A 17,106-nucleotide genomic window follows, 5' to 3' on the forward strand; every position below is an offset into this window, starting at 1 on the left:
CTGGCAGCCTGGCAACGGGAGGAGGAGCCCTCAGATAATCTAGCTTTGAAGGCCAGCGGGGTTTGATCACAGGAATTCCACAGAAGTGGGGGAAACTGAAACTCCACACTTGGAGGGCATACACAGGATCTGGTGCACACCAGAACCCAGGGAAAAAAGCAGTGACCTCATGAGAGACTGGGCCAGACTTACCTGACAGTATTGGAGGGATTCCTGCAGAGGCGGCAGAGGGTGGCTGTGACTTGCTGAGAGGACAAGAACATTGGCAGGGGCAGTTCTGGGTAGGACTCATAGGCGTGAGCCCTCTTGGAGACTGCCATTGTCTCACTATGACCTGGCCCCACTCAACAGCCTGTAGCCTCCAGTACTGGAATGCCTCAGGCCAAACAACCAGCAGGGTGGGAACACAGCCCCACCCATCAGCAGACAGGTTGCTTAAAGTCTTCCTGAATAAACAGCTGCCCAATAAACACACCCCCTGGCATGGCCTTGCCCACCGGAGGAACAAGACCCAGCTCCCAAGACCCATTGGGCAGCTACCAGTCCCTCCCACCAAGAAGCCTGCACAAGCCTCTTAGCATCATCCAACACGGGGCAGACAGCAGAAGCAAGAAGAACTACAACTTTGCCATCTGCAGAATGGAAATCACAATCACAGAAAGTCACACAAAATGAGACAGCAGAGGAATATATCCAGATGACGGAACAAGAGGAAAGCCCAGAAGAACAACTAAGTGAAGCAGAGGTAGGCAATCTACCTGAAAAAGAATTCATAGTGATGATAGTAAAGATGATCCAAGACTGTGGGGAAAAAAATGGAGACACAGATGGAGAAGATACAAGAAATGTTTAACAAAAACCTAGAAGAACTAAACATACAAACAGAAGAACAATACAATAACTGAAATGAAAAATACACTTGAAGGAATCAATAGCAGAATAACTGAGGCAGAAGAATGGATAAGTGAGCTGGAAGACAGAATGGTGGAAATCACTGCCGTGGAACAGAATAAAGAAAAAAGAATGAAAAGAAATGAGGACAGTCTAAGAAACCTCTGGGACAACATTAAACACACCAACATTCTCATGATAGGGGTCCCAGAAAGAGAAGAGAGAGAGAGAAAGGACCTGAGAAAATATTTGAAGAGATAATAGTTGAAAATGTCCCTAACATGGGAAAGGAAATAGTCACCCAAGTCCAGGAAGCATATAGTGTCCCAGGCAGGATAAACCCAAGGAGGAACACACTGAGACACATAGTAATCAAATTGACAAAAATTAAAGACAAAAAATATTAAAAGCAACAAGGGGAAAGCAACAGATAATGTACGAGGGAATTCCCTTAAGGTCATCAGCTGTTTTCTCAGCAGAAACTCTGCAGGCCAGAAGGGAGTGGCACGATATATTTAAAGTGATGAAAGGGAAGAACCTACAACCAAGAATACTCTACCCAGCAAGGCTGTCACACAGACAACCAAAAGGTAAGAGAATTCAGCACCACCACAACAGCTTTGCAACAAATGCTAAAGGAACTTCTCTAGGTGGAAAAGAATAACCCACAACTAGAAACAAGAAAATTACAAATGGAAAAGCCCACCGGTAAAGGCAAACATACGTAAAGGTAAGAAATCATCTGCACACAAATATGATATCAAAACCAGCAATTGTGAGAAGAGGAGAGAACAAATGCAGGATACTGGAAATACATTTGAAATTAAAAGACTAGCAACTTAAAACATCTCGTTTATATAGACTGCTATATCAAAACCTCATGGTAACCACAAACCAAATATCTACAATAGATACACACACAAAACAGAAAAAAGAATCTAAACACAACACTGAAGTTAGTCATCAAATCAAAGAGAAGAGAACAAGAGAGGAAGGGAAGAAAAAAGACCTACAAAAACAAACCCAAAACGATTAACAAAATGGCAGTAAGAACATACATATTGATAATAAGCTTAAATGTAAAAGGATTAAATGCTCCATCCAAAAGACATGGACTGGATGAATGGATACAAAAACAAGACTCTTACTGTCTACAAGAGACCCATTTCAGATCTATGGACTGAAAGTGAGGGGATGGAAAGTGTATTACACACAAACAGGAATGATAGTTGGAGTAGCAGTACTCATTTCAGACAAAAAAGACTTTAAAATAAAGAATGTTACAAGAGGCAAAGGACACTACATAATGATCCAAGGAGAAGATATAACAATTGTAAATATATATGCACCCAATATAAGAGCACCTCAATATATAAGGCAAATACTAACATCCACAAAAGGAGAAATTGACAGTAATACAATAATAGTGGGGGACTTTAACACCCCAGTTTCATCAGTGGACAGATCATCCAGACAGGAAATCAGTAATGAAACACAGGCCTTAAATGACACATTAGATCAGATGGACTTAATTGATATTTATAGAGCATTCCATCCAAAAGCAGCAGAATACACATTCTTCTCAAGTGCACGTGGAACATTCGCCTGGATTGATCACATGCTGGGCCACAGAGTGAACCTCGGTAAATTTAAGGAAATTGAAATCATAGTAAACATCTTTTCTGACCACACACTATGAGACTGGAAATCAACCGTAAGAAAAAAAACGAAGAAACACAAACATGTGGAGGCTAAAGAGTGTTACTAAAAAACCAATGGATCACTGAGGAAATCAGAGTAAATCAAAAAATACCTAGGGACAAATGAAAATGAAAGCAGGGCGATCCAAAACCTATGGGATGCAGCAAAAGCAGTTCTAAGAGGCAAGTTTATAGCAATACAGTCTTACCTCAGGAAACAAGAAAAATCTTAAATAAACAATCTAACCTTATACCTAAAGCAAATAGAGAAAGAAGAACAAACAAAACCCAAAGTTAGTAGAAGGAAAGAATTCATAAAGATCAGAGCAGAAATAAATGAAATAGAGATGAAGAAAGCAATAGAAAAGATCAATGAAACTAAAAGTTGGTTCTTTGAAAAGGTAAACAAAATTGATAAACCTTTAGCCAGACTCATCAAGAAAAAGAGGGAGAGGTCTCAAATACAAATGACACCACAGAAATACAAAGGATCATAAGCAATCAATAAAATGGACAACCTAGAAGAAATGGACAAATTCTTAGGTATAATCTTCCAAGACTGAACATGGAAGAAACAGAAAACACGAATAGACCAATCACAAGTACTGAAATTGAAACTGTGATCTAAAAACTTCCAACAAACAAAAGTCCATGACCAGATGGCTTCACAGGCAAATTCTATCAAACATTTAGAGAAGAGTTAACACCTATCCTTCTTAGACTATTGCCAAAAATCACAGAGGAAGGAACACTCCCAAATTCATTCTATGAGACCACCATCACTCTGATACCAAAACCAGACAAAGATACCACACAAAAAATTACAGGCCAATATCACTGCTGAACATAGACGCAAAAATCCTCAACAGAATACAAGCAAACCAAATCCAACAGTACATTCAAACAATCGTACACCATGATCAAGTGGGATTTAGCCCAGGGATGCAAGGATTTTTCAATATCCGCAAATCAGTCATTGTGATACATTACATCAACAAATTGAAGAATAAAAACCATATGATCATCTCAGTAGATGCAGGAAAAGGTTTGGACAAAATTCAACACCGATTTATGATAAAAACTCTCCAGAAAGTTGTAATAGAGGGAACATATCTCAACATAATAAAGGCCATGTATGACACACCTACAGCTAACATCATACTCAGTGGTGAAAAGGTGAAAGCATTTTCTCTAAAATCAGGAACAAGACAAAGATGTCCACCCTTGCCACTTCTATTCAACATAGTTTTGGAAGTCCTAGCCACGGTGATCAGAGAAGAAAAAGAAATAAAGGGAATCCAAATTGGAAAAGAAGAAATAAAATTCATTGTTGGCAGATGATATGATACTATACATAGAAAATCCTAAAGATGCTACCAGAAAACTACTAGAGTTCATCAATGAATTTGGTAAAGTTGCAGGATGCAAAATTAATACACAGAAATCTCTTGCATTTCTATACACTAACAAGGAAAGACCAGAAAGAGAAATTAAAGAAACAATCCTATTTACCATTGCATCAAAAAGTGTAAAATACCTAGGAATAAACCTATCTAAGGAGGCAAAAGACCTGTACTCCAAAAACTATAAGACAGTGAAGAAAGAAATCAAAGATGACACAAACAGACAGAAAGATATACCATGTTCTTGGATTGGGAAAATCGATATTGTCAAAATGACTGTACTACCCAAGGTGATCTACAGATTCATTGCAATCCCTATCAAATTACCAATGACAGTTTTTACAGAAGTAGAACAAAAAATCTTAAAATTTGTATGGAGACACAAAAGACCCCAAATAGCCAAAGCAATCTTGAGAAAGAAAGACAGAGATGGAGGAATCAGGCGCCATGACTTCTGACTATACAACAAAGCTACAGTAATCAAAACAGTATGGGGACTTCCCTGGTATCGCAGTGGTTAAGAATCCACCTGCCAATGCAGGGGACACGGGTTTGAGCCCTGGTCCAGGGGGATCCCACATGCCACAGAGCAGCTGGGCCCGTGCACCACAACTACTGATCCTGTGCTCTAGAGCCTGTGAGCCACAACTGCTGAGCCCGTGTGCCACAACTATTGAAGCCCGTGTGCCTGCAACCTGTGCTCCACAGCAGGAGAAGCCACCTCAATGAGAAGCCTGCGTGCAGCAACGAAGACCCAACACAGCCAAAAATAAATAATAAATAAACTAAAAAATATATATATATGTATATAAAAATGTTACCATTAAAAAAAACAGTATGGTATTGGCACAAAACCAGAAATATAGATCAGCGGAACAGGATGGAAATTCTGTTAAATGTTAAATGTTTATCTTGGTGGGGAGAAGGGGTGGAGTGCTTGGGGAGATCAGTGGACAAGGGAGGATTGTCCTTTAGTTGACCCAAAAAAGCCTGTCTGATCATATCTATTCACTATCTGTAAAATTATGTAAATGTGTATGTTTAAAGATATGAAGCAAATATTCAAAATTGACCTATATTTTCTCCAAAAGGGATGCAGATTTGCAAATATCTGAACATGTCCATGTGAAGTCTGTAGAAATTCTTAGAAACAAAAGAAGCATAGTAGAAAGCCACAAAACTGTTCGAACTACTGGGAAATTTATTTACCTGTAAACCTGGGATGGTCTCTGTGGTTGTTTGGTGTGGCTCTTCAGGGACCTTGGCACTCCTTTGATTTGTCATCCTTGGTGTTGGCTTTGTGTTTAGGCTCATAGCGTGATGGCTGAAGTAGAATCCAAACGTAGCAAAGTCCAGAGGAAGAAGGATGGTCTCTTTGGATGTCTGTCTGTCATAGGCTGGGTTTCTTGGAAGCATTTTCTGAGATGGAGTTTGGGGTACAAGTTAATTATAACATCTGTGAGAGGAAGGGGCAGGAAGCAGAACTGGGCAAAGGAAGAAGTTGAGCTTCAATGCAGGCCTGACAAAGGAGAGTTCTGGAGTAAGGATTGCCTGCCAGAGTTGTCCCATGTTAGACTGAAAAATGCCCAGCCTTTATACCCACTCTGTGTGGGCTATGCTGGGAAGGGCATGACCTAGGGCAAGGCAGCTCCAATGGAACTGACAGCTGAATGCTGTCTGTTGACCACACTCATTTCTGCAGCTGGCAACAAGTCTTTTATTGAAGAGGAGATCTAGGTGTCGTAGCTAGGAATGAGGAAATATTTCCTAGAAACCCTCCATCAGACTTCCCCTCACATCTAAGATTAGATTACATGCTGTGACAGAAGTAGTAGTCTTCTCTTCACTAGTAAAGAGTCCGGATTTTTCACTGAGTATATGGTCATCTGGGATAATGGCTATATTTCTCAGCCTCCCTGTACATTTAGGTATGTCTAATTTTTGGCCAGGGGGTAAGTTGAATTGTCGTGTTTGACTTAGAGGGCAGGGGTATGTACCTTGTTTTCTTTCAACTCCTTCCTGCTATGTAGAATATGGAAATAATAACTGGAGTTTGTGCAGCCATCTTGGATTATGAGGTGGAAGCACATGTTGAGTATGACAGAGCAACAAGATAGCAGAACATTAATTAGCTCCCTGATGAGCATAGAAATGCTTTATGTGCTCCAGGTTGCTTATGTTTGGACTTTATATCTTTTTTTTTTTTTTTCAGTACGCAGGCCTCTCACTGTTGTGGCCTCTCCCGTTGCGGAGCACAGGCTCCGGACGCGCATGCCCAGCAGGCATGGCTCACGGGCCTAGCCGCTCTGCGGCATGTGGGATCTTCCCAGACCGGGGCACGAACCCGTGTCCCCTGCATCGGCAGGTGGACTCTCAACCACTGCGCCACCAGGGAAGCCCAGGGCTTTATATCTTGGTTAAAGCCATTACTATTTAGGTTTTTCTGTCAGTTGCATTAGAACTTAATCTTAACTAATACACATTTCTAATTGGCAAGGGGCACAGGAAACCATGATTGGCTTAGACTAATATTTTGGGAATGGAATGGATGTTGGGGAGTAAGACACAGAGACATTTATATCAGGCAAGTACAGCAGAGAGAGAGAGAGAATGCAAAGAAGTCGAGAGATTTGCAGGGGATGATAATTGTGATGGACCCTGGAATCATACCTAGGTAAGTGAGAAAGTGAAATGTGTGAGTGATGAACATAAAGAAGTGATAGTTGTGTGGATTGGAGGTCGGGGCTGAAGATTCATTGGAGAGGGGGAATTAGGCTAAATGAAGTAGAGAGAGCAGAGATGGTGGTCAGAGTGTAGGTCGCTTTAAATGGAGATTTTATGGTAGAGCTTTCACTCCTAACAGCAGGGCTGAAAAGAGTGGGTAACTAAAGTGGGGTAGAGGAAAAAATTGTTAATGGTGAAGTTAAGAAATGGAGAGGCTGGGCTTTGGATGGAACATCTTGGATGTGGCTGAATGGAAGGCAGTGAGCTAGATGCTGATATCTGGAGTGGGTGGAGAGGAGTAATTGGGATGTCAGTAGATAACTCAGAAAGTAAGGGAGGCAGATCCAGAAGAGAGCATTTGTTTCAGAAAGGCCGACATTGTTGATGGAAGAGGGAGGAAAAGTGATCTGGAAACAGCAAAGAGGAAAGAAATAGCATTGTTAAATATTAAAAATTTCTACATTTCTAGTATATATTTCTACAATATATACTAGACATAAACTGAGAAAATATGTTTATAGTACATTTACCATACAAATGGGAGCTTCTTAATATAAATAGCGCTCTTAAACATTATTTTGGAAAAGATAACTTGGTAGCAAAGTGAGTAAAGAATATTGAGTCTTAATTTGCAAAGGAGAAAATGCAAATGACCAAAACACATGAGAATCTTCATACATTAGGGTTAGTACTAGTAAAAGTATTAATGAGATACTAAGATGTGCCTGTCATATTGGCAAGACCTAAAAATATTGATAAACTTCAAGCTTGGCATGTGTGTGGGAAGTCAGGTGCTGATGTGCACTGCTCACAGAGTGTGGTAGATTGCCACTTCAGAAGAAGCAACTAAATAGCTGTGGTGGGTCTGTTGTGTGTTGTGGATTGATGTGCTTGTGCATCATAGTTATGCTGGCCACAGCGTTATTTATTGCATTTACACATTTTACTTGTAATGGTAACTGTGTGGCCTTGTTTTTTAAAAACCAACTGATATTTATAACTAACTTCTTGTGGCCATTTGTATGGAAACAAAGTGTGATTTTCCCATCTCAGCTAGAAAGATGTATGTTTTTGTTCATTCCTGTTGTTTTTAATGTATTTGTATCCCCTTTTCTTAAGTATATGGCATGAATTTGTTTCATCCAGATTTGTGTAATCTGTGTATAACTATCCAGTCTTTTTCTTCTGGTCATAGTATGCATCAGTGTACCCACTTGGATTGTATTGAGAATTAAGAAAGATGTTATTAATATATGAAATTTTGATGCATTTAAATTTTTTTATTTTTTGAATTACAGACTAACTGGATCTTCTGGGTTTATAACAGATGGACCTGGAAATTATAAATATAAAACAAAGTGCACATGGCTCATTGAAGGACAGTAAGTAGTAATGGCTAAGTTTTTTTTTTTTTTTCAGGATAGAGCTCATTGTGAGATTACTTTTCCAACATGTAAAATTAACAATCTGTGGCAACTTAAAATATTTTTTATTTGGTAACCTTTGACAAGTGAATTTGATTTTCTTATTTTTCTTAATCTTCAATGTTAATTGAAAAAAACTTCTGTGTTGATTTGCAAGTGAATTATACACACCAGCAATTTGTATATTTTCAGTTATAATAGTTAAAAAACTGTTACAATATTTTATTATGGTTGAGGTATATGAAGAAGATTAGACTTCACTTGAGTATGTAGTAGGGAAGGGAAGAGATTTTAATAGGCCTATTTATTTATTTATTTACTATTTTTAGTGATTTAACATATGGAAGATTATTTCTTCCTCACATAACAGTTCCAAGGCAGGTGTTCCTGGTCAGCAGGCAGCTTTCTTCCCATTGGTAGTAGGACCCAAGCTCTGCCATTCATTCATTAGCTTCACTGTTGGCTAACCGCAGCCAGCAGGAGGGGAAGGATGAAGTACAGAGAAAGCAGACCTGCTTCTTAAAAGCTTCTTGCAGAAAGTGTCACATGCATTCACTCGCATTGCAACCATTAATAACCCTTTAAAATAATTGTGGACAGTCATAGAAGACTGGACCAAAACTGGGCAAGTGGTAATTTCTTAAAACTAAATTGCAGTGTGGAATCTGAAATGAACTTTTAGAACTTGTTAAGTTAAAACTGGTTTTCTATGGGACTTCCCTGGCGGTCCAATGGTTAAGACTCCACGCTTCCACTGCAGAGGGCATGGGTTTGATCCCTGGTCAGGGAACTAAGATACCACATGCCGTGTGGCATGGCCAAAAATAAAAAAAAATTTTTTTAATTGGTTTTCTTGTACTTTAAATAGATCTTTAACCCATGCATGATTTTGTAACATTTGGAAAATATTGGTTCACTGAATTATGCAGGTCTCCCAGGTGTCGATATATTTCATTATATGAAATTTAAAACATCACCGTAGTTAAAAATCACCATCAATCTCATCAGAAAATTTTAAGTATTGGGAAGTTGTATCTGGGTGGTAGGTACAAATTTTCCAAAACTCATTATTGCTTGAAAGCTTATATTTTCTTTGGCAACAAATACAGGCTTGCTTTGTTCATTTTCAAGAAAATATCTACCAGATATCCAAGTCTAAATAACCATAGTTTTTACCTCTTGGACCTCCTAAAAGGGCCTCAGGGACCCTGGCATTGTGTGGACCATACTCTGAGAACTGCTGCTCTAAGGAGCTGTCTGCCCTTGCCCTTTCTACCAGTTCACTCCCATCTGATGTCCTTCTCCACTGTTGCTCTGAGTGTGCTGTCAGTGGTTGCTCCACCTCAGCCTAAGCATAAAACTAAGCAAAAAACTTCAAATCCTCCGTTTCCTTATCCACATATTCAGCCTGTCAGTAAGTTCTATCAGTTTTCCTCTCAAGAATATCTCCCCAATCCTCTTCATCTTCAACTCTACAGTTATTTTAAGAACCACCAACCATCCTCTCTTTCCTGGGCCACTGTAATAGCCTTGAAATTGGCCTCCGGTTTTTACCTTTGCCCCTTGCCCACCTCTCACTCACTTCTTATCTTATTCCTTCTGTTTGCTATGTTTCAGACATGCTGATTTTCTTCATGTTGCTTGGACACATCAACTTCTAAAGTCTAAGACTTTAAGACTGTTATTCTATCTGCCTGAAACATTGTCCCCCCAGGCTTTTCACATGGCTTATCTCTCGCCATTCTAATCTTTTCCAAAACTTTCTGGGGTATCTCCCCACCACCTGTTGTACTACTACATCACATTCCTTTAATTTCTTCCCAGTATTCATCACCATGTGAGTTAACTTGTTTATGTATTTATTTAATTGTTTGGTTAGACAAGAAGTATGGGGTAGATGAAAGGTTCAGGCTGGAGACATATAGTTAGGAATCACCAGGATATAGATGGTGTTGATATTACCAAGAACTTTTGGAGTAGAGTCTTTGGCCTAAAGCCAGGTTGGAGAGTGAAAAGGTGAGTAGGATGTGAGGAAATGGAGAAAACTGAAGTCTTCTGTGGAGTTTCAGAGGAGAAAGGGATAGGTCTGATAGTAGCTGGAAGGAGAGTTGGGATTTAAAGTTTTTTGTGTTTTGTTGTTTTTTGTAAAATATGTGATACTTAAAGAGATTTAAGTCTGGACTTGGAAGTTTCAGATGAGACGGAGATGTTAAATATTTGAGAGATGGAAGGAAAAGTAGGTAGATGTATCTATTTTAGAAAGTGGGAATTTGAGAAATTTTTGTCTGAGTGCTGAGCATAAGCAGGGAGGTGGGACTGGGTGGTCTGAAATAGAAATTGAGAACTAGTAGTAGGACTGCTGGCAGAATCGAAGCACCAATACTGGAACCAGCCTACCCAATGTTGTGAATTTCTCCAGCATGGCTTGGTTTTCTCTAGACCAGGGCTTCTTCCAGGGAGTTCCATGAAAAGGCAGAGGGGCAGGTGAGTTTAGAGGATTGGCAGGTGTGTTTGTAAAATGATGTAGTATGAAATCTTAAGTTGAATAAGAAAGGCTGATGGATTGGTAAAGAATGGCCACTGTATAGACTATAAGGCCCAAAGATGCATAGACCATGTCTATTTTGTTTACCATTGCATATTTAGTGGTCTCTTGCACATAGAAAGTACTAAGGAAATCTTTGACATGTGAAGGAGTACTGATTACATACTATTAATTTCTTCTTTATATATAAATTCTTTAAAAATCTATATTTTTTCTCAAATGTTTTATAGTGATTATGATTATTATAAATTACTTTTTTCTGTTCTTTTCAGGCCAAGTAGAATAATGAGACTTCGTTTCAATCATTTTGCTACAGAGTGTAGTTGGGACCATTTATATGTTTATGATGGGGACTCAATTTACGCACCCCTAGTTGCTGCCTTTAGGTAAGCTCAGTCATATAAATACTGGTTAACCATTGTTTGATTTCTGCATTTATGTATCTCCTAGATTGTATTCTTACTGGATTCACCTTTTTTATCACTTAAAACATTTACTTCATGGAAAGAGTACTAGTTATGGAGTCCTATCACTTGTGTGTAGTCCTGTGGCTGGTTTCCTGTAGCTTCTGGGTGAGTTTTTGGGCAGAGTACTTGACCTCTCTTTTTAGTTTCCTGATCTATAAAGTTGTGATAGTAGTATCAAATTTACCTACTTCTTGTGGTGGTGGTGAAGTTTACATCTAAAACTGTTTTGTGAGTAATATATCGAATATATTATTTCTGTGAAAAATTAAATCAGGAACCATGTTCGTCTTGATCCTTGTTGTGTTCTTCATTGCATAGGCATTCAGGAGTTATTTGTTGAATTCAGATATAGCTCTGTGTGTGTGTGGGTGGGTGTGTGATGTGTAATTATGTATATACCTTAATATGGGTGAGGGAAAAGTTTTGGAAGAGTATACATAAAATGAACAGTGGTTACCTGTGGAGAATGAGGAACATTCCAGTTACGTGTTGTGATTTTTTTCCTACAGTATATTCCGTGTTTGTTGTTAAACAGCTTAACACCAAATACATGGGGTGCTCTGAATTGTTTTGACATTTTACTTTTTATTAATAGTAAGTAGCTGTGTTGTTTATTATATTTTTGACCACATGCAAATTCAAAACTTTTATTTTTCTTCCTTTTACTTGATAGAGGATTTTTAAAATATATTTTTTCTAAAATGCGTATCCTTAGAGAGTCATAGTTGTCAGCTGACTTTCTGGATTTCTTTCCCTCAAATATTTGATTTCCCTGACTTTAAAAGAAATCAATTTAACAAATATTTTTTGTATTCCTCACATGGGGCTGGTTGATGTCTCTTGTAGGTGAGGAGATAACAGAGAGTGAACAGAACATGAGGAGGCAAAGGACAGCTGAGATCAGGGAACTAATGTGCCCTTGTATTTCTCCACTCCCTTTGGCTTAGAAATCTCTGCAACATGTCTTTGAACTGAGAACCAAGGCCATTTTCTGGGTTTTAGAGATTCACTTAGAGGGCCAAAGAACAGGGTAGATAGGCCATGCTAAGCATCAAAATATTGGCTACATGTTGGGCATATACATCTTTATGCCAGAATTTGACTCATACCTTGTGTTATAGCAAGAGGCACCCCAAACTTTAACACAGCACAAAAACTATCTGTAGTATGATGTTATCATGATAATAGTACTTGTTGGAGGTTTACTTGATACTGCATTTGTTAATCAAAACTCATGGAGTCCCCTCTTTATGTGCCAGGCACTTTGAATCAGCTTGCCAATAGCCCTGTGGGAACATCTGCCAAGAGTGTATGCATAACCCTGTAGTTCACCCAGACTGTGTATTTAATGAGCAGACATGTGAACCAACAGCAACCACAAAACAAGCAGAAGGGTATAACTGTTTTAGTCAGTGACTTTTGAGAGAAGCCACAGTATATGTACAGACAACAGGAGGATTTTTAAGCTTCTATAAAAAAGTTTATTTACTGAAATGTATAAATTAATGCATTGATTGTGTTAAAATTTAACCTATGACATAATTGAGTGTGCATTTTCTAAAATCATAGTGAGATAATGTATGTTTAATAATTGAAATTTACCTGAAACACAGAACCCCTGAAGCACTGATGTGCGGAAGAATTTGAAAATAACTGTTTAGGTCATAAGGCAATGTCACAAGATGGGGAGCTGAGGAGTGCTGTTGGGTCAGGAGGACTTTGGATAGAGGAATCAACCCAGTGGTGATGTGCTGGGGGCCCAGAGTGGAGTGAGCCTGGCGGCAGATAGTTCAGCCAAATAAAGAAAAAGAGAGCCACACAGGATTCAGAAGATTTGGACTTTTAATCTGCGTTCTGCCCAAGGCTCTGCATGAGTCTGAATAGTTCATTTAAGCACTCTAGTCCTCATCTTCTGAAGCCTAAAATGAAGGTGTTGTACTGTGTTTTCTCTGGGTGTATTGCAGTCCATGAAGTTTAATTTGACTCTGAACTGGTTGATCACATTATCTTTTATATGCTGAAATTCTGAATAAAATTTGTTTAACAAACAGAGTTCCATTACTGGACAAATTTGAGAACCACTAGAGCAAGTCTCTTCCAGCTGCACAACATTATGACTTTGTGGTGCATTCACTTCAACAAATGCATAAGTGCAGCACCTTTGTGGAGTACCTGCTCGCTCTGCTCAGACCTGTTGGTAGGGAGATGCAGAGGTGGTAGTGGTGATAGAGCAGGGAGAATAGTTTTCCTCTCTGAGGAAATTCTTATTCCTTCTAGAGGTTTTTGTTGTTGTTATTTTTAAGAAAGTCAAATACTGATGAGGCATTTGTTTAGGCTGTGATGCAGAGCTGTTAGAGGAAGTCTTGTGAAAGCGGGAGTCAGCCTGTCCAGCACCCCATGGAAATCGTGGTCAGTTTGTGGCAGGTAATCAAAGGCAGGCACCTCTTTTGTGGCTGTGGACCCTCCTTCACTACTCAGAAGTATAGATGCTGTTTGGACCCATCCCCAGGCTCCTAACCCTGACTTTAAAAATCTGGCTTACCTTCCACATCTGCCTGTCCTTGCGTGTATAGTTTTGCAAGGAGAGAGGTGTGTCAAACTGAGGATTTGCCAACTATGTAAACTTACATAGTGTAGTTGGCAAAGTCAGACTGTGCCCCAGGTGTGTTCAGAGAGCCCATATCTGTCTGGGACAGTTATGTTGAATTAAGACAGTATCTTTAGTTCAGCGATTTTCAGAAATGGTTCTAAACAATGGTACTCTGTGTTTACAATATAAGATTATGAATAACCCCAGGGCAAGCAGTTCTTGATTTTCTCAAGTTGAACAGCTGGCTGCAGCCTAAACTGAGCCTGCATTTATTTACCTGCCTAGGGGCAGGGGACAGGGTGGTGGAGGCAGCTCAGGGTGACAGTTGAATGGCAAGCCTGCAGCATCACTTTCTCACCCACACACTTTCTATTGCCTTGCACACTGGGTTGAGGTTTATATTCATTTATTCTGTACAAAGTTTATTTTTGTCATAAACCAGTTGTTTTATTTTCACACTGGGAAAAAGCACATTGTGAAGCTGTCACAAGTTTTTGAAGTGAAAAGAAGCAAATGCCTAAGTCTCTCTGACAGTAGGGAAGCTGATCCCCTTTCTCCAGCAACGTGGTCATCTAGTGCAGGTGGCCCTCCCACTCCTTCTGACTCTCCATCCTTTCTCCCTCCACCCATTCTGCCATTCGTTCTATACATTTAAATGTCCCCCCATATAAATAATAAATACCATTAGCCATCTCTTATTGAGCACCTACTAGTGTGAGATGCTATTTAAGCCCTTCACATGCTTTAACAGTTTGATTCTCATTACATTGCTGTGAGGTAGATAGGATTTCTTTCATTGTGCTTTTGAGGAAGCTAAGGCTCAGAGATGTCAGTGACATGCACAGGCTTGTGGAACAAGAATTGGAGCTCACGTTTCTGACCCTGAAGCTCATGCTAAGATAACAAAGAGTGTCCTACATGTGACTGAATCCCCCAGTCCTTTATTGTGCCAGTATTTCTTACGGCAAGATTGCTTTTGACATACGTGTTTCTAGGTGGCCCTGCTCTTGCAAGTACTTACCCCTCATCATTTTAGGGGATTCTGGTATATAAAACTGATGAAAGCATGATGATGGTTGAAACCTTCATTTAGGTCTGTGATCAAATGTCATTTCTTCCAAGAGTCCTTCCCTAAATGCTCTTTCTAAAGTAGCACTTTCTGTTCTTTTACTCTGTTTTATTTCCCTTCATAGTATTTACCTCTACCTGGCATTATATATACACACCTGTGGGCCAGGGGTTGGGGGTTCATATCTAGGCTTATTCTTTCTCTGGCATGAACTCCAGTAAGGGCAGAGACGTCTTCACTGTTGTATTCCTGGTACCTAGAACAGTGCCTCACTTGTAGTAAGTACTTAGTATTTGTTAGTTGAATGCATAGTAGAAAATGCTTCACCGTTTTGCAACCCCTAGTTCTGCCTGCATATTAAAAACTTGTTGAATGAAAATCCCATCCCTTCTTCCTCCTCACACCCTGCTTATATGCTCTTCCACTCATTTTTATATGCACTTGTATAAATACACATAAATGTACACATATACTAGGCCCATCGTCTTGCAGCTTGTTTTTTTCCCTACTCATCAGAATGCCTTGATGAGCGCCTTGTCAGTCCTGCAGACCTAACGTATGTAATGACTCATTCATCCAGCTCCCAGATGACCATTTAGGTGGTTTTCAACCTGTTCTCATTCTGAATAGTGCTGCGGTGAGGATTCTTATATATTTGTGTATGTGAGCAAGTGTTTCTTCTACTAAGAAATAGAATTGCTAGGTCATAATGAATGAGCATTTGAGATAGTCATCAGCCCAAAAGTATGTGCTTTAGGAAAGAAAAGAGGCCCGTGTGGCTGGGGTTGAGCAAGTGAAAGGAAGAGAGTACAGATCTTCCTTGGCTTATGATGGGGTTATGTCCTGATAAACCCATTGTATGTTAAAAATATTGTAAGTTGAAATGCATTTAATACACCTCACCTACCGAACATCATAGCTTAGCCTAGCCCACCTTAAATGTGCTCAGAACACTTACATTAGCCTACAGTTGGGCAAAGTCATCTAACACAAAGCCTATTTTATAATGTTGAATATCTCATGTAATTTTGAATACTGTACTGAAAGTGAAAAACAGAAAGGTTGTCTGGGTACAGAGTGGTTGTACATGTATTGGTTGTTTACCCTTGTGATCGTGTGGCTGACTGGGAGCTACAGCTTTGTGCTGGTGCCCAGCATCATGAGAGAGTATCAACAGCATATCGCTAGCCTGGGAAAAGGTCAAAATTCTAAGTACAGTTTCTACTGAATGCGTATCCCTTTTGCACCATTGTAAAGTCAAAAAATTGTAGGTCAAAAAACTGTAAGTCAAAAAATTGTAAGTCGAACCATTGTAAGTCGGGGACCATCTGTAATAGATGAGACGTTTGTTCATTGGACGGGATTGTGTGCGTGGAACAGATTGCACAGGGCCTGGTAAGGAGTTAGGCTTTAACTGAGTGAGATGATGGTGGTACTGAACAATAACTGGGCAAAAGATAGGAGCATATGAAGAAAAGCAAAAGACGCAAGTAAACATAGGAAAAATGATTAACCTCAGGAGTATATAAGAGAAGCTCAAAACTACAGGTTAAAAAAATCACTTTCACATATTAAATTAGCAAAACTAAAGTAAGACTGGTAATTCTCCTTGTTGGCGGGGTTAGGTGGGATGGACCCTTTCATTCTCTGTCGGTGGGATTTCAAGTCACCATCTCTCTTTTGGAAAGCAAATTGGTATATGGATTAAGAGCCTTAAAGCCATCATTTAGACCCTTTGACTTGGTAATTCTTTCTCTTTGTAGACACCCAACAGATACTATTGTGGGCTGAGCTCTGAGTAAGTTTCTAAAAGTTCTGAGGGAGCTCTTAGAGACATAGAAATGCTTATGGTATATTACCTGTAAAATAGAATATGATATGTAACATGGTATCAATTAAACAAAGAAAGTACATCAGAATGCTAATAGTATTGGGATGATGGATGTTTGTATATCAAACTTTTATTTCTATTTTTACTTTTCATGTCTTTCAGTGGTATATGTTTGGTATCCATCAACTCATAAAGTTTGTCACTTTCTGTGATTGTGGAGGTTTACTCAGTTTTTCAAAGGAGTATTATAAAATGTTTTACTTAAAAAAAAAAAGAATAGGGTCGTCGGTTTCAAATCTCATTTAAAATATAACCTAGGGGCTTCACTGGTGGCACAGTGGTTGAGAGTCCGCCTGCCGATGCAGGGGACACGGGTTCGTGCCCCGGTCAGGGAAGATCCCACATGCCGCGGAGCGGCTGGGCCCGTGAGCCATGGCCGCTGAGCCTGCGCGTCCGGAGCCT

The 17,106-nt window shown here is 39.5% G+C and overlaps 1 protein-coding gene across 3 annotated transcripts in view; it reads left to right on the forward strand.

The window, feature by feature from the left end:
* ATRN (attractin) overlaps positions 1 to 17,106 on the forward strand; it is a 174,862-nt gene that overhangs the window by 40,815 nt on the left and 116,941 nt on the right. For all 3 annotated transcript variants that reach the window (XM_029220622.1, XM_029220620.1, XM_029220621.1), the window contains exons 2-3: positions 8,017 to 8,100; positions 10,960 to 11,073. In XM_029220622.1, the coding sequence (XP_029076455.1) occupies positions 8,017 to 8,100; positions 10,960 to 11,073 (198 nt within the window). The remainder of the gene's footprint in view (positions 1 to 8,016; positions 8,101 to 10,959; positions 11,074 to 17,106) is intronic.

Source organism: Monodon monoceros, unplaced genomic scaffold (assembly GCF_005190385.1).
Source record: "Monodon monoceros isolate NGI ecotype Baffin Bay Population unplaced genomic scaffold, NGI_Narwhal_1 Super_Scaffold_13, whole genome shotgun sequence".
In the NCBI taxonomy this organism is placed as follows: domain Eukaryota; kingdom Metazoa; phylum Chordata; class Mammalia; order Artiodactyla; family Monodontidae; genus Monodon; species Monodon monoceros.